The 24,987-nt window shown below is 29.4% G+C and overlaps 3 protein-coding genes and 1 pseudogene across 14 annotated transcripts; 2 read left to right on the plus strand and 2 right to left on the minus strand.

The window, feature by feature from the left end:
- Nucleotides 1-3,255: 3,255 nt before the first annotated feature.
- On the minus strand, nucleotides 3,256-6,596 carry LOC149894035 (uncharacterized). Of its 10 annotated transcripts, XM_090076626.1 has the most exons (8): nucleotides 5,430-6,596; nucleotides 5,158-5,221; nucleotides 4,785-4,871; nucleotides 4,488-4,651; nucleotides 4,346-4,410; nucleotides 3,935-4,032; nucleotides 3,685-3,779; nucleotides 3,256-3,361 (listed from the first exon to the last, which is right to left on the minus strand). In XM_090076626.1, the coding sequence occupies exons 3-8, from the start codon at nucleotides 4,795-4,797 to the stop codon at nucleotides 3,314-3,316; spliced, it is 483 nt and encodes a 160-aa protein (XP_089932752.1). In that variant the 5' UTR covers nucleotides 4,798-4,871; nucleotides 5,158-5,221; nucleotides 5,430-6,596; the 3' UTR covers nucleotides 3,256-3,313. The 10 variants fall into 10 exon arrangements, 5 of the variants coding, with proteins under 5 accessions (XP_089932752.1, XP_089932751.1, XP_089932756.1 ...); XR_016449149.1 differs by lacking the exon at nucleotides 4,785-4,871 and adding an exon at nucleotides 3,443-3,587 and having other exon boundaries at nucleotides 5,158-6,593; XM_090076625.1 differs by lacking the exon at nucleotides 4,785-4,871 and having other exon boundaries at nucleotides 5,430-6,594.
- Nucleotides 6,597-7,285: 689 nt separating this feature from the next.
- LOC145193734 (uncharacterized) lies at nucleotides 7,286-11,052 on the plus strand. 2 transcript variants are annotated; one of them, XM_090076624.1, is made up of 7 exons: nucleotides 7,286-7,819; nucleotides 8,609-8,718; nucleotides 8,912-9,087; nucleotides 9,368-9,517; nucleotides 9,830-9,894; nucleotides 10,478-10,572; nucleotides 10,814-11,052. In XM_090076624.1, the coding sequence occupies exons 1-2, from the start codon at nucleotides 7,301-7,303 to the stop codon at nucleotides 8,639-8,641; spliced, it is 552 nt and encodes a 183-aa protein (XP_089932750.1). In that variant the 5' UTR covers nucleotides 7,286-7,300; the 3' UTR covers nucleotides 8,642-8,718; nucleotides 8,912-9,087; nucleotides 9,368-9,517; nucleotides 9,830-9,894; nucleotides 10,478-10,572; nucleotides 10,814-11,052. The 2 variants fall into 2 exon arrangements, with proteins under 2 accessions (XP_089932750.1, XP_089932749.1); XM_090076623.1 differs by having other exon boundaries at nucleotides 8,609-8,707.
- A 1,347-nt stretch (nucleotides 11,053-12,399) lies between these two features.
- On the plus strand, nucleotides 12,400-15,725 carry LOC149894036 (uncharacterized). The gene is made up of 3 exons (XM_090076837.1): nucleotides 12,400-13,042; nucleotides 13,394-13,572; nucleotides 13,705-15,725. The coding sequence occupies exons 1-3, from the start codon at nucleotides 12,400-12,402 to the stop codon at nucleotides 15,688-15,690; spliced, it is 2,808 nt and encodes a 935-aa protein (XP_089932963.1). The 3' UTR covers nucleotides 15,691-15,725.
- Nucleotides 15,726-18,661: 2,936 nt separating this feature from the next.
- On the minus strand, nucleotides 18,662-20,854 carry LOC149894037 (uncharacterized; annotated as a pseudogene). The gene is made up of 2 exons (XR_016449273.1): nucleotides 20,289-20,854; nucleotides 18,662-20,180 (listed from the first exon to the last, which is right to left on the minus strand). The product of XR_016449273.1 is annotated as an uncharacterized LOC149894037 (transcript).
- Nucleotides 20,855-24,987: the final 4,133 nt, after the last annotated feature.

Consider the following 24,987-nt stretch of genomic DNA (forward strand, 5'->3'; position numbering starts at 1 on the left):
TCTGTACATTTTGAGTTTTTGGTTAACAGAAGCAAACTCTTGTTAACCAAAAAGATCGCTCTTATAACTTTAAATAGAGATAATAATTGAATTTTTTTATTATAAAGCAAATGTTTCTCGGTTTTAACGAAATTGAAAACAAGTATTTTTTATTTATTTGAAAGTTCCGATTAAAAAAAGTACAAATACTTCAATCACGTTCTTGCTTTCAAAAATTTTCATGAGATGCTCTAAATATTCTCAGGAGAACTGAGAATATATATAGCGTACCATGACAAACAGAGCAAAGAGAAAGATTGCAAACTGTCGTTTCACAATCCACGTTCGAGTTTTCAATTACAACTAAACCCTCACTCTTGATGAGTTTTCTAACAACTCTGTAAGCATTTTTTAAACTGGAACAAAGCGAATATATGAAGTTACAAACTTATTCATGAGTATCACTAAAATGACTGCAGCACTTCAAGACTCTGATCATCCTCAGCACTTTTGAGTTCATCTTGCTTGGTTGAACGAAAACAAATGCTAAGTATGAGTTTTTGCTCTAAGAAGATGTTTGGCTGATGTTGACCTGCTGACATTCACTTTATAAAGTTATGAAAACAAATTGTGTTAGTAAAATCGCAGCTAAAAACAAGCACTAAGCGCTATTACAACCCGTAACAACACTTTAAATTAAGCATCAATTGTTGACATTTAATCGCTGCATTCACCTTGGCTTTTAATTCATAATGTATTAGCTACGAAAAATGTTCGATTTTGAACATTGCTAACCGAAACCACCATTTAAAAAAATATAGGGTAGATTAGGGTAATTTGAGCACCTTGGAAATAGGAGCATACCTAAAGATTTCGTAGGTGTAAGCATTGAAGTTAAAGTTGCTTTGTATTTTTTGAATCGACTTTATATGGTGATAACAGGAATCAGTACAATTAGCATAAATTTTTAAGCAGTAATTAGCGGGTATTATCTTATTAAAATGTTAAACTTTTTGCATTTTTAAAATAATATCGTCACGCATGAATATATCTGTGGCGCGAAATTTTTGTGCAAAACTAATGAAATTGATATTTTTATAAAGAAAAATATATTAGCAAAAACATGTTCCGTTTTTGTTTGAAAAACTATGCATAGAAACATTTAGTTTTGACTTTACTTAAAGATGCCATTTTTGTGTAATATGAGCATGCTGAAATTACCCCATGTTTTTCATTAAATTTACCAAGTTTAAAGTCCTAAAACAGCAGTGGTTTTAATTACTATTTGAATAAAAACAAAACCTAGCAAAATATTTTATTATTTTCACAATACTAAATATTCTTCTGTGATTTAAATTCAAAAAATTTGAATTTTTTTCGTTCAAATGTATGAGTTGATAAAATTGAAAAATTAACGAGCAATTTTTTTTTTTTTTTTTTGCGTAAAACATAGTCGTGTTGTTTTTACAAAAAGTGGCTTAAAATTTGATCTTTTAACGATAAGTTTTGTTGATAACGAAAACATTATATTTTATTATATTTATTATATTATACATTATATTCCAAAAATAAGTGCTATATGTCAGGTTGATATTTTTTAAGTTAATGTTATTTTTTTTGAGCTAAGTTTAAGTGCTCATATTACCGAGTGATCTTTTGTTGTTTATTCTTTTGTAAGCGATTTCTTTCTATAAAAAAAACTTTACCGTTTAAAGAAAACAGCACCTCAATTTGTAGGCGCTGTTTTTTGGAATTATTGACAGCATGGTTTTCAACATTTTTGTGAGTTGTTTATAACAAAACTGATAAAAAGTCAGAAGGAAATGAAAGATCAGGTAACGAAGCAACCTGGTAACAGCGCAATAAATATATCGAACTAAAACAGTTTGCACCCTACGACAAATGACTCGTTCGATTATAACTTATTTGTATATCAAGAAACTCAATTCTATATGTACTTAATTGGTTTCTACTCTATCGTTAACACAACCCCCTTCATAAAACTTTTCGGCCTTCAAAACCTGACGAAAATGTATTTTTTTATCCTAAGAAAAGAGAAATGGGTAAATTCTCAAAGTAACATTAAAAGTTTTAATGTTACTTTGAGAAATCTTTTTTTATATTATTTATACGAGGGATGTAAGGGAAAGTTGAATTCCATTTTTTCGAAATTTCAAAAAGAATATTTGGCGACATTTTGTTATTGCTTTGTTAAACAGATTGTTACTCGATGTTGGGTCTTTCAGTAGAAATACTAGGGGTGTGGCTGTAAAAAGCTAAAAGTATCTTTTGATAGTTCTTGATCTTTTGTAGCAGCAGCAGCATGAAAATCCCTGTTTTTTATGTCTCAGAGAATATTTTTAATCCCTCATTTCTACGCATTGTCTTGGAATTTACACTGTTAAAAAAAGTATTAAAACTTCATTCACGTTCTTACTTTTAAGAATTGTCTTGAGATGCTCTAAATATTCTCAGGAGAACTGAGAATATTTAAAGCGTACCGTGACAAATGGAGCAAAGAGAACAATTGCAAACTTTTGTTCCGCATTCGACGTTCGAGTTCTCAATTACAACTAAACCCTCACTCTGGTTGAGTTTTCAAACAACTCAGAGAGCGAACGGACGTTCTTTATGTGAGAACATCGCCGCAGGAGTGGAGCTATATCATTGATGAAAATCGCAAACTTCTTCGTTCATTTTCTAGTTTATAGTAATTTCTGAACGAACGATGTGAAAGAAGTAAGTGTCTAAGATTTTGTTGTTACGTAGTTGTTAAAATTAGTTTTGAGCGAATATATTTCTATTACTTAGGTTTTAAGGGAAAAAGCGATAACAAGTTCAATTAATACAACGATTTTAGTTATAAATTTAAAAAGTTTTAGTTTTATCCCAGCAGGCAAAAAGATGTCTAAAATGCATCTAATATGCATCTGAGAACTGGTCTAAAAGATGTCTGAAATCACGTCGTGAATGAACGCTAAATAGACGTCTATCTTATAGACATCTTTTAGATGCATTTTATTCGATAAAAAAATTAATCAAGTAGACGTATATTGCACATCTTTATGCATCTAAAAGATGCACTTTTATCAAATAAAATGCATCTAAAAGACATCTATAAGATAGACATCTATTTAGCGTTCATTTACGACGTGATTTCAGACATCTTTTAGACTAGTTTTCAGATGTATCTTAGATGCAGTTTAGATATCTTTTGCCGACTGAGTTAAGATTAAAAAGTCTTTAAAAAATTACACAAGTAAAGAAACAATTAGGTTCAAGTTGTTGAAATTTATTTACCAAGATTATAAAACAAATGTTTACAATAAGAAAACTAATTCTTTACTGAGCCCGCCAACTCGCTGTTCCTCGGCATCGGTATCTAAAATATAATATAATAGCATGTAAATAAATGCACCAATGCTTTAAAAGACATGTAGAATGATTAAAAAAATCTGTTTACATGAAACATATATAAACTTTCACTCGACTTGTTGCCAAATTTCATAAAAACATCAAAGATATGAGATACAACACATCTTTCTGGAACAAAGTAACCTTTTTAAGCTGTTTTTTTTTTATTTATTAACCTCTTCATCTTCAATTATCTGAAGAAGATGTATTATATAATAATAATGATAATAATAATAGTTAATTTGAAAATATAATTTTATTGATTTTAACAATTATGTATCACCAATTTACCTGTAAAGTCTTTTTTTTTCTGATTGCAAGCAGGAGCATTTTGCAAAAACATTTTTCTAGATCTTTTATTGATTCAACATTGTATTCACAGGAATCTGTCAAAACGAAAAAATTTTAAAATATTCAACATAATTTACTTTGGTATAGATAAAGAATAGTGATGGAGACAAAAATACTAGTATGGCACAAAAATGAGCTAAAGAGTACATTTTTAATTCAAAGAGCAGTTATATACACATTAAAACTATACCTCGTAAAACACTCCAGATATTTACAAGGTTTTCAAGACTAATTTTTTCCCCATCCCCTTTTTGATTTAATTTAGATTGTAGCTGATTGGATATTGACCTGATAGATATTTTTACAAAAAACTGATATATATATATTTGAATATGTAAATGAAATGACATATTTGAATACATGAAATAAACTATTTGAATGAACTATAAATTGTAAAATTTTGTAATCATTAAATTTAAACTCCGAACAAAATTACTTTTGCATGTAGATATTAGTTTAAATACCTACAGTAAATTACTCAAAAATTTTATTATTTTCAAGTTACAAGTAATTGTTAGTCAAGTGGTCAAAATTATTTGTTTTTTACTGCTATTTAATTAAATTTCTGATTAAATGAAATTAGATTAAAATTGTCATTTACCTTTTCATGATCATGAAAACATGCTCTCTTGGCTTTCTGCCACCAACTATTTTCAAACTATCAAGCTAAAATATACAACATATATTGAGTTAATCCTGAACCTTCAAATAACCCAGACAAAAACAAGATAATTAGATTATACCAAGTTATTATATTCTGATTTGTCCTTTTGATTATTATTAGGTGCAACCAATTGGTCAACTGATTCTAGCAACTTCACCCCAGTTGCATGAAACTTTACTTCAACAAGCTCGGTTAAAATAAGTTTTATTTCAGCCAGCTCTTTGAGAATAAGATGTTCCACCTCTATAAATAATTGTGTATTTGTGAATAAAGGTCAGTAGTTACCTCAAAGTTATTATTTAGCTCATGAAACCAGATAGCAAAAATATCCTATTAGTTGTTTATTAATTGATCCTAACAATGTTTGGGAACATACCCCCTAGTGACATATCCAGGCTGATTTTGACACTGGTAAACCGGTTTGGGTACCCAAACTATTCTGCCATAACTTCAGATCAAATTACTTAAAATAAATATAATTCATATACAAGTTCTATTTAGAGGGTAATGTAGACTGTTCTGACAGCATTTAAAGTATTTGGGCACTGATTCTCAAATTCAGAAATCAAGGACCTTTTTTTTCTGCAAATATTGTTTTTTGAAAAAATGATTTTTTTTACAAATATCCATACAGCTGTGCGCTGACAAATGCAAAAGAAAGGAATGAATAAAATCAAACCCCAAAAAAAAATATCATTTGTTATTTTATTCACTCCCAGTAGTTGGCATAACATTTTTAAAAAACTTACTTTTTATATCAGTGGTAACTTCTTGCATAGAATCAGACAGCGGCAAAAGATGCAGACTGGAATCCTAATAAAAACAGTCTGGACTGTAAATAAACTACTTTGCAATATTATATTTACAAAAAAACTTAATACATGCAAATTATCAGTTAAAAAGGCTAAAATGAAAATAAAAATTCAGGAGCAAAAGAGAACCTTACTTTGACAGATAAAAAACTAAAAAGTCACATACTACTCTGCTTTATTACATACAATTATTGATAACTTCCTCTTACTTTTCTTAGGGTATGGCTTAAGAGCAATTCTTGATCTTTCCTCCTGTAAAAAGTTTGGCTATCAAAGAGATTTGTTTAACTATTTCTACTATACTTAAACCTGGTCAAATGCTAAAACATCCAGACAAACTTTTCTTCAAAGTTGAGCTATGTTCGTACTCATTAAGCTCATGGTTATCAGAGTATTCATTGTCAGAAAACAAATACTCAACATAGTTAGAATATTCCTCAAATGTCCTTTCATTCTCATACTATCTCCTCCTAAGATTCCAACATTAAGTATACTGTCTAAAGATACAAATGAGGATTCTAGTAATTTCTTGTATTCCTTTTGAATCTGCGACGTCACTGTTGGTATGAACTTTTTGTAAAGGGCATAATTGTATCTAGATAAAAATGTTTTTATTTCAAGACAAAAAAAAAGGCAAATAAATCACACCAGTCAAACTTCTAAAAACTCCTTCCTCTCACTGTTTTTTTTTAAACTATTTTTCTCAATGGAAACGTTATGTGCACAGCCAACCACTAAAGCAGTTTTTGGCGTTATTAAAAACACCATATATTTTTATAAAAACACACATTTATATTAAAATTACATTTTAATCTACAAATAAAAATATCAACTTAAGAATAACGTTCTTATCTTTCAGATCATGAAGTGATTTTAGTAAAATGTTATGCACTGAAACCATGAAAATATTTCGTCGTTATATTAGCAAGTAATTTGTAATAGCATGTAATTTTATTTATTTAAAACTCATTCAAAATTATTATCATTATGATTTATGTTCTTCATAGGTTAGTATAAACTTAGCTACATATAAATTTTTATTCCTTTCTAGAAACAAGTTTCTGCCATGCACGTTTCTTTAATGGCGGTCATTTATAATAATCGTTCTGTAAAATCGACTGTCTTTAGTTAAAATTTCTTCTTTCTCTTCAACTGATCTATAGAAGACATTTTAAATGCATCTATATTTAGCCGAAAAGAGATATCTATGTTTTGATCTCGTTTATACGTCTAATATGCGCCTACATTTGGAAAAAAATAGAATCACTGAAATTAGACCTTTTTTCGATGAATAATATACGTCTAAAATATACGCATCTACGAAAGATGCAAATTAGAGTAGTTTTAGATGATCTATAGACGTCTTTTGCCTGCTGGGATTGGTGACATTAAAATGGTTTTTTAATCATTTTTTCTTTTCAAAACAAGTTTGAAAGTTTAAAAAAAGATGTCTCTAAAAGAAATGGCTCCTTATACGGTACTTTTCGTGTGAAACTTTTAAAAAACAATTTCCAACCATTTTGAGACTTTTATTTCACTGTCACCGCTTTAAATTGACATACTTTTAGTTTACTTTTTTATAATATTTTAAAATATTTTTTGTTGCTTCAGCAAAGAAATAGAAAGCGAAAATATTTCTATTTCAGTTTGAAAATAAATTATTTTTGTATCAAAAATCTCACAGGACTTTTAAATAAAGTTTAGTGCTCTTTTAATGCTTTTGGTCAAGCTTCTGATTGGCTGAATTGTTTATCGTATTTCTATTGGTTGGAGCGCAACCAAAGTTTAAAAACGGCGTATGACAAGTTTCAATTAATATTTTACTTTTGTATTTCGTAAACTATTTATTTGTTTTATAAATATTTAGTAAATAAAAAATATTTTTTGAACTGCTTTGTAATAATTGGAACTGTTTTGATGTTTTTTATAAAGAAAATAATATCCGTAATATATTTATTACACACGATATCGTTTTCAAATTTTTGAAAATTGATTTTCTTGAATAATTGTTGTTGCAAATAAATAAATATTAATATTAATATGTTATTATTATTCTTCAGATTATTTTACAAAATGCAAGATGTTCATGGAATGCTTCTTTGAAGCGCAGGCGTCGATTACCGAGGACTCGAAAAGATCAATCGATGAACGAGAGTGGTTGATTGATATTGGCGATGGAAAAACTGCTCATGAAGTTTCACATGAGAAATATTTCATGGAGAAATTTTTTGACGCAGGATGCAAGTTGAATGAATTGTTTGTTGAGAAAAAGATTTTATCTGAAGATGAGAAAAAGCTTGTCATTTTATGTTCGACCAACCTTCGTCGTGTCTGGTTAAATCATCCAGTGAAGATCGATGGATGGACACCGAAGCATAAGATTGAACGGTTGGTGATAAGCATCATTGATACTTTCGTATCAAAGAACGAGTTCGATGGTTTCTTCCCGTGGATTCGACTCGCTGAATTATTAAATCTTTATCTTCACGAAGACACGAACTTCATCGCCGACATTTGTGAATGGCTTCGTGGTTCGAACTTCAAGGAGTTGGAGATCAAGTACCGTGGAAAAACATTTGATAACATCGAAGAGTTGAAAGTAAGAAAAACGAAAAAATGTTAAATATGTTAAATAAAAAATAAATACAAATGTAAACATGTAAAAAGTATATCTAATCCCAGCCGGCACTCGACGCATTATCGACGTCGATATTGGGTCGATATTAAGTCGCGACGTCGTGCGACTTGATTTCGACTCAGTTTAGACCAAATTGAAGTTTTTTAAAGTCCAGAAATCGTTGTGGCAAAAAAATATTTTTGCCGCGAGATAAAAACATGAACTCCAACGAAAGAGTTATAAAGCATAGACAAAGAAAAGCATTTTTACAATCAGCAGTGGCAAGTTATGTCTTTTTTTTATGTAAAAATAACTTTATAATTTATTAACCAATTTAATTTTTGCAATAACAGTTAAAACTTATTATCTAATAATGTCTTATGCTCGTGGTGTTTGGATGGAAGATGGTATTGAAACAGAAGGTGGTGTTCCATGTAACTAAATAATTAACAATAAATTGTATTGGCCCAATGGTGTATCTGTAATAAGACACTTCCAACTTTTAATTAAGCTAGATATCACAAAATGGAAACAGTACAAATATTTGTCAACAAAGTGTGTAGGAGGTTAATAGTTTATTACTTTCTTGAAAATTACTTTTAATATAATCTCTATATAAACAAAAAACCTACAAATAATTTTTAAGTTAACTAATAAGAATTAAAATAATTAACCTTCAAATAAAATAAAAAACCTTCAACTTTTTTCTTTGTCAATTCTGAATTAAAAGTTGCAGAGTTTTTATAATTATTTTTTTTGATTAACTTCTAGATAAACAAACATGTCATGATTATGAGTTCATAAAAACACAGGAGGAAAAAAGTGCTTCCGAAGAATCTTTGCAAGAAAGTTCTAATGAAGAAGACAATAGTATGTTAAAAGTAATATGTGAAAACTTAACTTTTCAATGTTTTACTGTTATTAAAAATATTATTTATATTATATATTATTTATATTATATATTAAATGTTAAATTATTAAAAAGCTATATTTACAATAATAAAGGGTAGCTTTAAAATATTTAAAATAATTGTCACAAATAATTTTGCAACTGGTTTTGGTACATTTTTTTAGTTGTTGTACCCAAATTTCAAAGTGTTGTGTCTCCACAATTAACTCTAAAATCTAAACCCCAACTATCAACATTAAAAACATTCTGTAGCATTAAATATTAGGAATGAAAAAATCAATTCAATGTGACAGAAGTGTATCACCAAGTTTAAAAAGCATGAGGAAGATTGTAATACCATGTAAGTTATAAGACTGATTGTTCTTTTATGACATTTAATTTTAACTACCTCTATTATAATTATCCTCAACATGCCATTATATCAGTTATTTCTTTGAGTTTTGTTGTTGGTGTTCTTGTTCTTTATTTATCATCTTTGTTATAAATATCATCTTTTATACTTCTTAAATTGTTTGTTTTTATAAATCAATAATAAAACTCTCTGCATCTAATGATTAGTTTTTTTGTATATTTTATTACATTCTTTTTGTTTAATATGCAAATTTCAAACAAACTTGAAGATGTCACAATTTGTGGTTGCAGCCGCTTAACTTAATTGCAGATGCCATCAAATGATGAAACCTTCAAATTTTGCCATATTAATTCTATAGAAGAACTTCATAAGTTAAATAGCGATTTAAATGATGATGCAAGTTTTAGTTCTTTTGAAAGTAATATTGATTTTTAAGTTTACAAATGTAATATTATATTATTATAAGAATTGGTGTATAAGAATTGAGCCATTTATTTTGAAAGTTATTGATAACAATGATTACAATGTAATGGTATCTCCTCATTTGTGAAATTTTCACAAAATGAGGAGACACTGTTTATTGCATAAATGCTATAAACAAAATGATAGAAATAAAAATTCAACTTAACGCAACAAATCCAAAAAGATTTTAGTAGAATTAATCATGGATTAGTCATCATAGACTAAGCATCATTAAGCGTAGTGTGTAACTTATGTTTTGTTTTTTTAGAAAACACAACTATCACAAATTGCTGGAAAGTCTATAAAAGTAAACATTAAAAATATTTTGCAAAGGTATGCTACTAGGGTTGAATTAAGCAATCGCAATTTGCAAAATCTGGAAAAGTATCTGGTCTTCAAAATTTTAGTTTATGCAAAGCTGTGTACTTTGATTTCAAGGAGCAAATTATTATAAATTTGTTAGCAAAAAAGTTGTAAAAGATAAAACTTACGACTACAACTTCATTTTGCAATCGCTTAATTCAACCTTTATGCTAAGATTTTCCTAAAATGTTTTAATATATATTATAGTATTAAAAACTATTGTTTCTAAACAATATATTTTCATATTTATATATTTTCGCCCAAGCTAGAAAAAGTGATGTCACTTGTGACATTATTGAGAATAAGGTTCACAAGAAAAACGAATAATGTACATTATTGATAATGTTACCTGTGAGCATTACTACCAAACTATGTTTTAATAAAGCACACAATTTTTTATGTAATCAAGTATTTGCCAAAATGTTTTAAGTCTTAAATTTAATACTATTTAATAAACAAATGGTATTAAATTTAAAATACAAAAGTAATATTTATAGTTTTTGGTCTTTTTCTTCTGTCTGTCTTAATAAATAAATCTGTTTTTTTATTTCAGTTTTTTACCAAATGCTACACAAGCATTATGTAATATGCATGGATAAGGCGCGAAGTTTGGGTTAATAAAATATAACATCTACAGAGCAATAGTTGGTGAGCTACAATCCATTTTATCAATATCAAATTTATTGTTCATATTATTATTTACACTATTTTTTGTATTATTTGGACTCCTGTATTCCTAAGGCCAAGTTAAATACCTAATTAGGTATTTTGTAGGCAAATCAGATTAAGAGATTTTTTTAAAAGTAATAATGTTGTATGTGTTGCTCAACATCGCTCGATAATTCAATTATTTTTTGTGCTTTAAAATAAAAAAATATTTATTTCTTAGATGCTGTTCTTTTAAGTAACAAAGGGGCGACTAAGTCAGAAATATGCGAAGCAATCATGCTTCAACTTAAACATGCATCTCGAAGATCCCATGGGGGAGGATCGATTGTTCGCAAAGTCTTAAATATATTTTGTTATTTTTGCTGAAGAGTAAGCGTTGCAGGGATGCTTTTTAATATTTATTGTACAACTTTGCTTATTTAAGCAACTTAGAATATTTTTGAAAGAAAAACTCTTAAATATATTTTGTTATTTTTGCTTTTTCCAAATGGGTTTGTTATTACTAACTAAAACAACCTTGGTTGGTTTTTTAGCACGATGTGCAATAAAATAGCAAAATGCATATGATAAAAACCAACACAGCTGTGTTGGTTTTTATCTTGGACATTTTTTCGTAAATATTATATAGAATCATGGTTTTTTGTTACGTCGAATCAACGTTGTTTTGTTACGTCGAAACGACGTCGTTTGTTTCGACGTCGGCATTTGTTACATTTTCGACATGATTTCGACGTCGTATCGACGTCACCGTTTGACGTCGTATCGACGTCGATTAGACGTCGATGTGCCGGCTGGGATACAAGAAAGTTTTTATAACATCGAAGAGTTGAAAAAGTTGATGTGATACGAAACACTTTTGATTGTTTAAATATTTTTAATATGTTATATAAATATGTGTAAATAATTCAAAAATTATTTATTAAATGAAATATTAAGTAATTTTAATAGGAAAAAAAACAACTTCCTTTAAAACTTGAAACGCGGAAAAAAATGGAAAGATTTTCATTTTTATTTGGAGTTTTTGTTGCGAATATTTGTTTATTAAAACTTAAAGAAGTTTTTTAAATACTGCAAATAATCACGGAAATATAATAAAATGATAGTTATTTAATGTAATAATAATGGAAATATAAAATAATTAGGTTGTTTTTTGTTGTTGAATTGAAAAGTAGAACATTGTTTGGACAAAAAAGATTATAAAAGAAAAGATTGTGAAAAGAAAAGAAAAAGTAAAAAGTAAATAAAGTATTTCAAAAAGAATTTTTGGTTAAAAAAGTTTCCGTGAAAATCTCAGATACCGGAAAAAATATTTCTATTGAAAATCAAAAGATAAAGTTGACTTTAAGTTTAAAAATTAGTAGAGGAAGGAAAAATAAATATCAATACCACTTTCATATTAAAAATCAGATAAGCCAAAACAAGAAAACACACAAAAAACTGTTAAAATTAAGAAGAAATACAACTGCTGCCAATGAAAAAGAAGTATGAAAAGTTTTTTTATCTAAAGATTATATACTTGTTAAAGTTATATTTTCTTATATAAAGTTAGATTAATAACTTCCTTCTTAGATAATATACTTATATATACATATTATACATATACTTTTTTTTTCTTGATTTTCTTTTTATGCAACTCATTTAGATTTTTTCACTTAGATTTTTTCACATAGATTTTTTTTTTTTTTTTTTTTTTTTTTTTTTTTTTTTTTAATTTATTTATTACTATTATTTATTTTATTATTATTATTATTATTTTTTTTTTTTTTTTTTTTTTTTTTAACCATCTTTTTTCTGTAACTTTTAATGATGGTAGTGAAACAATCTTGTGGTATATGCTTTAAAGCTGTAGCTAAAAATCAATCAGCTATCCAATGTGATCTATGTGACAAGTGGATACACAGAAAATGTAATCGAGTTGACAAACTGACATATGAAAAAATCAAAACTTTAAATACCTGGTACTGCCTAATCTGTACAAAAACATTTCTTCCTTTCTCTAATATTTCTGATCTTGAGTTATCTACCACACTTGCAGGAAAGTCACTGAAATTTAACCTCGTTAAAAATCCATCTAATAATCCAAATTTGAAGAATCTTTTTGGGGACCTCAATGACTCATCTTATACTTCAATCAACTGCAAATACGTAGATGTTCCTAGGTACAATGAGTTATCCCGAAATTCCGTAAGTTATCTCCATATAAATATATCTTCTCTACCATATCATATTGACGATTTTAAAATACTATTAGCATCTTTTAATAATATGCCTGATATTATTGGAATAACGGAATCTAACCTGCATGATAAAGATGTGTCTATAACTAATGTTAATTTAGACGGATATGTAACCGTTCACACGCCAACTAAAGCTAAAAAGGGTGGTGCTTTGATGTATATTAAGTCTAGTTTAAACTTTAAAGTTAGAACTGACTTAATCCTGGTTAAAAGTAAACAACTTGAATCTATATTTATTGAAGTAATAAATGCTAAAAAAAGCAACTTAATAGTTGGTTGTTTATATCGTCATCCAACAATGTGTCCATCTGAATTTGTTGATCATTACCTAAATTCTCTTCTTGAGAAAAATAGCTTAGACAAAAAGAAGTTTATGTTAATGGGAGATTTCAACTTTGACTTGCTCAAATACAATACATCCAATGAAGTTTCACATTTTTTAGAATCAATGGTTTCAAATTCTCTTTTTCCTTTTATTATACAGCCTACACGCATAACCACTCATTCTGAAACGGTAATTGATAATATTTTTTTAAATTTTTATTCTTCTGATATAATCTCAGGCAATCTTACAGCTTCAATATCTGATCATCTTGCTCAGTTTATAATAATGCCGTGTTCCAAAACGCAAACTTCACCTGAACCTATTTTTAGGAGGTGCTTTAAAAACTTTAAAAAAGCTGAATTTATCCAAGATATTTCAAATGTTGAATGGGATGACTTTATAAAAGAAGAAAATGATGTAAATTATTCCCTTAAAAAATTAATCGAAATTTTTGATTGTATTTTGAACAAACATGCCCCTTACAAAAAATTGACAAAAGATCAAGTAACTAGTGATAATAAACCTTGGATAACGAAAGGCATTCTCAAGTCAATTACAATTAAAAATAAAATTCATAAAAAATATATAAAATCAAAAGACTGTAGAAAGAAAAATTTACTTTTTGTAAAATTTAAACAATATCGTAATAGTATAAGCAATCTTATAAAGTTTAGCAAAAAGGAATATTACACAAACTTTTTCAGTCACAATATCAATAATATAAAAAACACGTGGAAAGGTATAAAAGAGTTGATAAATGTAAAGCCAAATAAAAGTTACTCCCCAACAAGCATACTGATCAACAACAAATGCGAAACTAATCCTAAAGCTATCTCTAATCATTTTAACAATTTCTTTACTACGATTGCTTCAAAATTATCCAATGGAATTCCGAAGTCTAAAATCAACTTTCAAAAGTATCTGACCAATCCTAATAGCAACTCTTTTTATGTGCAACCAATAACTGAAAAGGAAACCCTCGACTATATAAATTCCACTATCATTGAAGGTAAGAGTGTTGGACCGAACAGCCTTCCAACAAAACTTTTTAAACTGGTGTCAAAAAATCTATGCAAACCACTAAGTATCATCTTAAATAATTCATTTTGCAAAGGAATATTTCCTGATGTCTTCAAACTGGCCCAAGTTATTCCAGTCCACAAAAAAGGATCAACGGTTGACTGCACCAACTATCGTCCGATCTCTCTTCTTTCTAATTTAAGCAAAATTTTTGAAAAAGTTATGCATGATAAATTATACGACTTCCTAAACCAAAATCAATGTTTATATAAACACCAGTTTGGTTTTCGTAAAAAGCATTCTACAGCTCACGCTCTTATCGAAATTACAGAAAGTATAAAAGTTGCTCTTGATAATGGAAACTTTGCCTGTGGGGTTTTCATTGATTTACAAAAAGCTTTTGACACCGTAGACCATGGCATTCTCCTATCAAAGCTTAACTATTATGGTGTACGCGGCATCCCGTTGCAATGGTTTAAATCATACCTTTCCAATCGTCAACAGTTTGTTACTATAAATGGCACCTTCTCAGACATCAAAAGTGTTTGCATTGGTATTCCTCAGGGATCCATATTAGGTCCTCTTCTCTTTATTATTTACATCAATGATCTTAATCTTTCTATCAAACATTCAAACACGTATCATTTTGCTGATGATACAAATCTTCAATTAACGACAAACTCCCTCAAAAAACTAAATAAATATATTAATGAGGATATGGCCAGTCTTGTTCAATGGCTCCGAGCAAACAAAATCTCATTGAATACTAAAAAAACAGAAATAGTAATATTTAAGACGCACTATACTAACTTTTCTAAAAAAACTAACAAGAATCTTCCAAAATACTTGAACTTTAGAATAAGTGGCCAAAAGCTGCCTTTGTCTAGTTACATAACTTATCTTGGTGTTGTGATAGATGAGAAACTTTCATTTAAAACACATATAAATAACCTTACTCTCAAATTAAACCGTGCCAACGGCATGTTAGCAAAAATTCGACACTACGTTAATTTTGAAACATTACTATCTATATACCACTCAATTTTTGGTTCACATTTACAATATGCATGCCAAGTTTGGGGACAATCTAAAACCGTCCGTCTGTCTAAAATCGTTTCGCTTCAAAATAGAGCAATACGAATAATTCATTTCTGTCCGAGAGTCTTCCCTACTGACATCCTGTATCTTACATCCAAAGTTCTTCGTTTTTATGATTTAATCCAGTTTCTAAATTGTTCATTTGTCTGGGATCAACAACACGGTCTCCTTCCTTCCATATTTCGTAACTACTTTAACAGTAGGACAACGTGTTGGCATAACCTAAGATCAGTCACTTTTAACAACTTAACCATCCCACAAAAACAGACAACTAAACATGGAATAAATTCCATTACATATCAGTGTATCCTTTCTTGGAACACCCTTCCGTACACCCTAAAAACAGATTTTATCCTTAGATCCAAGAATCTGTTCTTAAAGTCACTCCATCATTTTTATCTAAAAAGTTACGCTTAACTTTATTCTTAGCCTCTATAACTTTTTTCTTTATGTTTATGTACATTTTATAATTTCTTATTTGTGTATATGAGTATATATGTATGTATATGTGAATACATTATAATAACTATTTGACCTATATTTTAATTCTTTTAAAAGTCTGTTTTATAAGTGTTACTTATAAATTTTTGTAAAGTTCTATTTTTACTATGTGACTAGTTTATTTCTTATGTTTTTCTCTTATCTTTTCTTTATATTATTTAGGTCATTGCGTTTTATTAGTGAATTACTATTTGCAATGACCTGTGTTTTTTGTAACATCCTTAACACGAAATATATATTGATTGTTTGTTTGTTTGTTTGTTTGTTTGTTTGTTTGTTTGTTTGTTTGTTTGTTTGTTGATTGTTGTCAATGGTAACAGTTATGAAAAAAATATTCGAGTTTTTAAGATGAGATTCGATAAATTTTTAGAACGGAAAGTTTTTTTGACGTAGTTAAAAAAAAAAAAAAAAAAAAGAAATTGGAACTCGGAAAATCGAAAAACAAAATTCTAGCGAATTTTTTAAAAGCTTCGAACGGTGGACATTTTTTTTTTTTCTCGAAGGAGGAAGGCGGTTAAAAAAAGTTTTTTTGTAAATAAAGTAGTATAATTTTATTAAAGATATTAGGTTTATGTTTTGTTTCAAAAAATTTTCGGTTGTTTTCAAATCAAGTTTTTTTCAACACCAATCATTTATGTTGGCTGATTTCATTTTTTATGCAACTTGGATCAATTTATACATGCCGTTTCCATAGCAATTAAGTTACGGTAGTCAGAGCTAACCTAATCCCGCTCTGATCCTTAACTGCCATCTTCCAAGAACAACGTCTTCTAAAATCATAATCTTCTTTTTTTTTATTATTGTTTTAATTGTCTCAATATTTTGTTTAATACCATTATTGACTGACTCTGTAAAACACCCAGTGTTCGCCGATTTTTTTGACTTAGTCTCGTATGCAAATTATTTTCTCACTCGTTTTTTTATAAATTATCGATATCGAAGCTTAATCGTATAGAGAGAAGATTGCTCTTTACGATGCCCTTAAAACGAATGACCTCCAATATTAAATAAAGGAACTATAGCCCCCAAAAACAAAAAACGACAGCCACTGGCGTGTTTCCAATGTTCGCACCCCAGGTTTTTGAACTTCCGCCAGTGCTCACTTATATGTTGTTTTTTTTTAAATACATTCTTTAGTCGTTTTTTGACTTGAATATTTTTAAAATTTGTAAAGACAAACAGAAGAATGATATCAAAAAAAAAATTATACATTTGTATAGGGGAGACCGGGGCAAGTTGCAACAAAATTAAAAAAACTACATTTTTCTCCTTAAACTTTAATATTTTTGAAATTTTTTTTTCAGGGTTGTAAAATAGATCTTAGTGACATATTAATCCATCATTGATAAATATAATATAAAAAAGTTAGTTATTCCGCAACAATGTAACAAAAATGAAAAAAGAGATGTTGCAACTTAACCCGCAAGTTGCAATACAAAACTCTAAAAGTATAGGCTTTGCAGAGTTCACAGAAAATTTACTAGTTAATCTGTAATTTCTGTTTGGCAACAAAAATTTTATAATTACAATAAAAGAAAGTGGTATTTCCTTTGAGCTGCAATAAAATTTGTTATGCTTCACTTCACATATGAACTGAGTTGTTTAGTAAACTAAAAACTGTTTTTGAAGAAAAAAAAAGTTCTATTAGTCAAATAAACAGCAATGAAGTTTAAAAAAAAAAGGCAAGAGGAGTATTTAGGATATTTAAGTTCTGTTTTTTTTCTGTTTTTAGGATATAAAAACACAATAACATTTTGTTTAAAAAGCAATTTTTTTTAATGCAAAAAATTACATTAATTCCATTTTAATTCAGTTCTAATGTTTTTTTTTTTGTTTATGTAGAAGTATTGCTGCATGCACATATATATATATATATATATATATATATATATATATATATATATATATATATATATATATATATATATATGTATATATATATATATATATGCATGCATGCATATATGCATAGTTACATTAATCATTCATATATAAATAAATGATGATGAAGTTGGATAAGTAGGTTAAGTTATTACTTCAGGTGAATCTCATCTTAAAAACTCGAATATTTTTTTCATAACTGTTACCATTGACAACTACAAAAAACAACCTAATTATTTTATATTTCCATTATTATTACATTAAATAACTATCATTTTATTATATTTGCGTGATTTTTTCATACATTTTTAAACATTTCATAAATAATTTTTGAATTATTTATACATTTTACATATTTATATAACATATTAATATGTGATATAAATATATAGTGTTACATGTATATTCTGTAGGAATTTGTATATAAAAATTTATAAATAATATACATAAGAGATACATTTATATATAAATAATATGTAATACATAAATATATACACATATATATGCATATGCTTCATATATATTATATACATATACAACTTCTATAAACTTATCTTCATCATAAAATTTTTGTTTTCGTTTATTGCTACGCTGTTATATTAAAAAACTGTTGATTATTTTAGAAAAAATTCGAAAAGTGCGCAAAATCAACAAAACCCGCAGCTAATTTATGATTTATTTTATAATACTATATAATAATAATATAAAATTTGCTGTACAAACTATTTAAGTTTGGTGAGTCAAAACTACGTAGAGTTTTGACTCACCAAACTTCAATAGTTTATTATTTCGTAATTAAAATAAAAGTTCGTAAATAGAGTTTGGTATCAAAAGTTCAAAATTTTGTTTATTTTATTTTAATTTACCTATTTTATTTTAATTTATCTATTTTATTTTAATTTACCCCAAGCAATTTGATGCAACTTACCCCATAGGCATCATAATCACTCTAATCATGGTATTAGGATGATTCATATTTGACGAATTTTTGAAAATTAAGTTGGTCCTACCTGGAATGGTTGACCACCAATATAAAAACAATTTGCCAATAGGCTTTTACATCCTGAAATGGTGCCGCTGAGGGCAATGAGGTTCTCAGAAACCAGACAGAATAGAAAATTGCGATAAATTCTGCCATTGTCTTTAACTCTTTATTTCGGGCAGCAGTCAAATCATAGGGCAGATGTGTTCTCAATATCTGAATCTTCAAGTAGTAAATGGCTTTTGACATGAACCGAGCATGAGAAACACAGCCTGGAGCTCGAACTTTGAAAAATATTTTAGGATACAGATACATCAGGGTAAGTTCCAATAACTCCCTATAATCCCCTCTTGGAAATATGTCAGTGTTTAATGCATCTTTGCAAAACTGGATAGTTTCCTCAATCTGGGTTGCCATGAAAGTATTGCTGATGGAATTGGTATCAAACCTTATTAAATTGAAAGAATCAACAGTTTCCTTGATGTCATTCCAGTTTGCCTGAGGTAATTTGCTCCCAGAAATGTTTGAGATGAAGTTCATATATATGCCTCCTGCAGGCAAGCTCTAATAAAATAGATTCCTGTCTTTGACTGAACCTAATATTGGTTCCTGAATGTCTTCCAGTATTTAAGGCAGTTTGTCAAAACATAGTCCCTTCACATCGTCACGTATTCCATAATCTTCAAGTACATTATACAAAGCTTCATACTGAGCAGCTCCAGTCCCATGCTCCATTACTGGAATTCCAAGAAGCTTAATGTCTCCATCAATATTAGCTGAAACAGCAAACCTGTCTCTTTTCTCTTTTTTCCCATTAGTAATATCTTCCATAATTTTTCCATCAAAGTGAGCTATTATGGGGAAAAGTGCTTTCTCAGCAGCTTTTTTAACCCCAATTTTGAGCTTGGCAGCATTTTGCTGGATGATTTTCTTTTGTGTCCGCCAAATAGTAGATTGAGACAGTAAAAAGTCTTTAACATTTCCACCTGAATTAACAACCAAATCTGTACACACATGCAGCAAATCTCTAGAGGAAATATTTTTGGAAACTGAAGTCATAGCAATATCTTTTACAAAATCCTTGGCTAATTGTGGCGTGTCATTACTTGGACCTGGCTGATCGAAATTAAACGAACAATCTGAGTCTATGCTGGTATTTACATCACTGGTTTCTGAGGAAAACTGAAGCTCTGTAGTAAAATCATCTCTCTGAGAAAACTGTTCAACACTGTGTGCTAACTGTGGATTTTTCAATCTTCTCTGTTCTCTCTTCTTAATTCTCCGGTTATAAATTTTGTCTTTTTTACTCAGAGTCATTTTACGACTGGTTTTTTGATCTCTCAAAAATTTCATATCGGTACAATACGAATCTTTATCAAGACAAGTCTTCTTTAGAATATCTTGGATATTTGGTTTAGCAATCCAAAAAACTTTTTTTCCTTTTTTTTTGAAATCTTGTCTAGCTTTTCCTGCTTCTTTTGAGTTCTTACACTTACTTTTCTTTAAATTCTCCCAGCTGTTGATCAGATCAGTGATATGCTTCCTATAATAATATATATAACAGGTTTAGAAAATATTATATTATCCAAATTTTGTGGTGTGTTTATGGTAACCTGTCCCTTTAATTTGAATTAAATTTTGTTTGGTGTACCTTATAAATGGATCAGTGAGTATCCCATCCTTGTATCCTCCGTCTACCCATGGTTTCTTAACTGCGAACATAATGCAATTTTCAGGACAGCTACCAAGACCAGAACACTTTGCTGCTTGACGACCAATGGTACAAGCAATCAGCTTTTTTGTTGGAGTTATTTTGTCTCCAGATCGTCTGAACTGAAAGTAGAGAATAATGTCTTTATTTGTTGAAAACAGTATTTCTGGAAGATTTTCTTTAAGATCCTCTTCTTCAAAAAGATATGCCCTTGTTTTAAGTCTAGTCGATCTTGACATCTTCGTTTCTAAAAAGTAATTTGATAAAAGAAAACAATTGATATTCATTCTTTGTTTAAGCCAAATGTATTTTACAATAATAGTTTTGTATATAACCGCAGACAGTATACCTTTTGTAGATTGTTATGGATACACCACATACACACAGAATGTAAAATTACGACAAAATGTCTTCCGCAAATACGACAATATGTTAGTTTATAAAACCGCGGAAACGAATAATTATTCCAAAATATTAAGGAATCAAAATGTTATCATAATTTAATGTTTATATTTTCTTTTTTGCTAAAGAAAATATTTATAATAAAATTTAAATAACTTCGCCGCCCCCCCTCCTTCCAATGAAGAAGGGATAGAGGGGGTATAAATCCCTATTAATAGAGTGAGGGGGGCGGGTAGCTATTGACATGCCCCTTCTATATAAACATTATTAATGCTTAGTTCTAATATTAATTTTCAAAATTTGATCTAAATATGAAGAATAAACAAGCGTCAGTTATACATCGTAATGCGTCATTTTATGAAAAAAAACGGTTTTTCGGCCACTTTCTCCACATCATGTGGAATAAATACCACCGTATTTCTTTTTGGTCCTACCCTATTATAAATAAGTAGTCCAAAATATACCATACAGAAGAAAAGTTGGCTTTCCGTGTTGATTTTAAAGGTGCCCGCCAGACCCCTGAAGTTTGCTATGTTTTTATACACAAAATTGGCTGGCGGGGACCTCTAAAGTCACGTGACATTAAAATTTTTGGGCTTAGAATTATTTTTATATTGGTGGTCAACCATTCCAGGTAGGACCAACTTGATTTTTAAAAATTCGTCAAATATGAATCACCCTACATGGTATATATTTATTTATATTGAAAAAATCAATTTTTTTTAGCTTTTCGTGTTTGAAAAAGGTTTTTTTAACTTACCGTTACATTATTATGGTCATATACCTCTATGTTTAAAGTAAAACCCAAAAAAACTTAAAAAACGAAATTTAGAATTTTATATCGAAAGACAAAAAATATCAATAAATTTTCAAGTTTTTATTTAATAACTGTAAGTTTTTTACAGCTGACGTGTTAAAGTTATAGTTATATTATTTAAGAAAAATTTAGGAAAAATATATAAAACCATTCTTTAAACTGAATTGTTGCAACTTACTTTGTTGCAACTAGCCCCGGTCTTCCTTACTTTACAACGAAAAATTCGTAAAGTTGCTGAAGTAGTTTCACCAGCTCAAACTAGGAAATGTCCGGGTCTTGATAGGAACCGAACGAGACCCAACCCGATCGGGTATCGGACACCGATAAATGCTAAAAAGAAGTTTATGGGACTCCAATTACCCGAAAGGGTATTACCCGATAACGCCAATAAATCGGGTATTTGAAATTTTTCATGCCTGACTCAATCTTTCGGGTCATTTAAGAAATCGGTATCCAAAAGTTACTGATATTATCGGTACCCGAACCCGATTACCCGTTAAAATGATAATTCTCGAACGGATCTGTTGTGTATTCTGTGAAAAACGTCCATTTTGGTCCAGTGGGTTTGTCATATATTGTGTGAAAAAGGTCCATTTTGTTCAAAAATACTTGATATTTCTAAAAATATTACCGAAAATAGAATTTAACCATAAAATCGTAATAATCACGTTTTCACTCGGCCTTTTGGCAGCTAAACAAAATTTAATATATTTCTTCATGCAATTCACGTCATCCGTTTGGCAAAATTACTCTCACCATTTAGTTGAAATGCTCGATTCTGATTGATTGTTACAAAAAATCCAAGGTAGGCCAAAACCAGCAAATGCGATCGTAAAGCATCATTGTGTATTTTCAAAATTGTTTCCTTTTCCTTTTCTTGAAATGATGTTTGATAGGTTTTAATTTTAAAATTTTGAAACTAAAATCGGTTAGACACGTCCGATATTTAAGACCAAAACACGGAAAACTCTTGAAAGCCAAGTTCAAAGAAGCTATGTTCAGTCTCCAGAAGTTGGCCAAGGATCCTGAAGAAGCTGTCAAAGAGTTCTTGTCAGGTTTGTTCGGCAAAAGTGAGGAAGATGACTCCAAGGTTGAACCATTCCTCGTCGATGACAGCCTTCGGCATTCAAAACTTAGATGCTTCTCTTTGAGCTTCACCCATCCAAAGAAGAAGAAGAAGAGCGCGACTTGATTGAAAGGAGAGCTTTTTGTCTATGAAAATGATGTTAAGGCAGTTTCTGCATGGATGGGAATGCCAATGCAGTTCTGGGTGACAAAACGGAACGTAAATCCAATTCTTTCCAAGGCTGCCTTCACTATCCTGAGAGTTCCCGCAAGTTCTGCCTCCTTAGAGCGCTTATTCAGGGCTTCCGGCCAGACAGTCACGAAGGGAAGAAATTGCATGGATCCTCTAAAGGCTGAAAAACTGCTCTTCATCAAGAGCAACTACTCTCAGTTTGAGAGAAAAATGTTGCTCAAATTCTGCTCAGAAAAAAAAAGCTCTTTATCAATTTCAAATGAGGACCCAGATGATGACATCGACGAAGCCCTGTTGTTTCATTTAACGTTATGGATGACATGTATGGCATTTAAGAATACAAAGAATTGGTCGAAAATGATTTTTTAAAACTAGGTTTAGATTTTTTCAATTTATTTCTGTTAAAAAACTCATGAAAACAGTCTCCGAATCAGTACATCTCCAAACTTTAAATGTTTATTTTGTAATCAGTGTTAGGTAAAAATTCTAAGGTGAAAATGCTATACTTATTCTATGATGATAAAGAAACTAATTTGTTTAGAAAGTTAACTTTTCGTATCAAAACTGCATTTAATTTCACATTATTTTACCTCTTTCATTTACTCATGTTGTTTAATTAATTGTGGACTTTAATTAAATACCCATGTTGTTTAATTTACTCTCAGCTTAAATAATTGTTATTTAGTACCGCTTTTAAATTAGTGGCTTTTAGCGATTTTCGCAAATTTTAAAATCTTTAACTAAGTTTCGGGACCTGAACGGTGAGTAAGTCAAAAACGCTAAACAGGAAATTTCAAAAATGTTTTTGAAATTTCCTGTTTAGCGGCCGAACGGGACCCGATGACATTCCCTTGCCTGATTCTAACGCTTGTCTGTAAAAAATTAGGGGTTTGAACATGCACGTGACCGTTTCAAATTCCTAAAAAAACAAAGAATCATTGTTGACTCTTCTAAAAAAAAACGTTATTTTAGCTGCTGCGCTATAAGTTTTTTTAGCATCACGATGCTGCTTTCAACTCCTCATTCAAACCAATAATCCCTCTCATCAAGACTATGCCCTCGTCCTCATCCTCATGCTCCCTCCATGCCAAAAATGTAGTCCGAATATGACGCTTATTTAAATCCTATAGACGCTAGATCCACAATATTCCAATGAGTGAGTTTCCATGACGAGCTCTACTTTCAATCGCCCGAAGGTTTTTTAAGCTACGATTATGATGCAAACAAATTGCAACTGATTTTGCTCCTTTTTGATATTCAAAACCAATTTACTGTTGCCTTTTTGGTTTTTGATTAAATATATCTTTGCTTAACGTGCTTACCTTTGTACTTGACACTGACTCTTGACTTGACATTGGCACTGACACTATTAAAATCACGAACAAAAAAAATACAACTTTGGTGAGAAAGTAAATAATCGCAAAACAAGACTTAAAAAAATTTTTTTACAACAATTCGATTAAAGGTCATCATTAAAACAAATTATTAAAGTAACTTGTGTTTTGTATAACAATTTGTTAGTGATCTGTTTTAAAATGAAAATTCCAGTCTTTTTTTGAATATACAATTGTATTTTATTACAAATGTGAGTTCGTTAAAGTTTGAACTGTCCATTTATCTTTAACGTCGCGTACTTCTGGTTTTGCCGTTCAATTCACCTTTTCTTTTTTTAAACTCCTGAATGCCCAAATCAGCATAAAATGCTTAAAAAAGTCTATTGGCGTTAGCAAAAATCAGCATCAACAACAGCTACAATAGAAACCTGCAGGGGGCGTTCTAGTTTATAAAATTTTAAATTCAAAGTTGATGCTGATGCACTTTTAAAATCACAAACAAACAAAAAAATACAACTTTGATGAGAAAGCCCCAAAACAAAACTTAGAAAAATGAAGAATAAATAAAAAAACAACAATCGATTAAAATTTACCATTAAAATTTACCATTAAATTTAATTATTAATGTAACTTGTGTTTAGTATAACAATTTGTTAGTGATCTGTTTTTTAATGAAAATTCCACTCTTTTTTTGAATATATTGGTGTATTTTATTACAAATGTGAATTTGTTAAAACTCAAATTGTCATTTTATTTGAACGTTTTTTTAAACACTTACAAACCCTAACGTATTTTATTTTGCGTTTTTTAAACCCTTAAATACCCAAA

This window comes from Hydra viridissima, unplaced genomic scaffold (assembly GCF_058129835.1).
Source record: "Hydra viridissima isolate aposymbiotic clone 2 unplaced genomic scaffold, HvirCarnegie_v1 scaffold_1, whole genome shotgun sequence".
Taxonomy (NCBI): domain Eukaryota; kingdom Metazoa; phylum Cnidaria; class Hydrozoa; order Anthoathecata; family Hydridae; genus Hydra; species Hydra viridissima.

Bases quoted from the DNA above. Each gene is read 5' to 3' on its own strand.
- LOC149894035 (XM_090076625.1), bottom strand. From the start codon at position 5,185: ATGCAAGAAGTTACCACTGATATAAAAA. The intron at 4,652-5,157 runs GTAAGTTTTTTA...AATTATTTATAG, and splicing joins AGTTACCACTGATATAAAAA to AGGTGGAACATCTTATTCTC. The intron at 3,362-3,684 runs GTAAATTGGTGA...ATTATATTTTAG, and splicing joins GAAAAAAAAAGACTTTACAG to ATACCGATGCCGAGGAACAG.
- LOC149894036 (XM_090076837.1), top strand. From the start codon at position 12,400: ATGGTAGTGAAACAATCTTGTGGTATATGCTTTAAAGCTGTAGCTAAA. The intron at 13,043-13,393 runs GTAAACAACTTG...ATATAATCTCAG, and splicing joins TGACTTAATCCTGGTTAAAA to GCAATCTTACAGCTTCAATA. The intron at 13,573-13,704 runs GTAAATTATTCC...GGCATTCTCAAG, and splicing joins TTATAAAAGAAGAAAATGAT to TCAATTACAATTAAAAATAA.
- LOC145193734 (XM_090076624.1), top strand. From the start codon at position 7,301: ATGTTCATGGAATGCTTCTTTGAAGCGCAGGCGTCGATTACCGAGGAC. The intron at 7,820-8,608 runs GTAAGAAAAACG...ATTAACTTCTAG, and splicing joins ATAACATCGAAGAGTTGAAA to ATAAACAAACATGTCATGAT.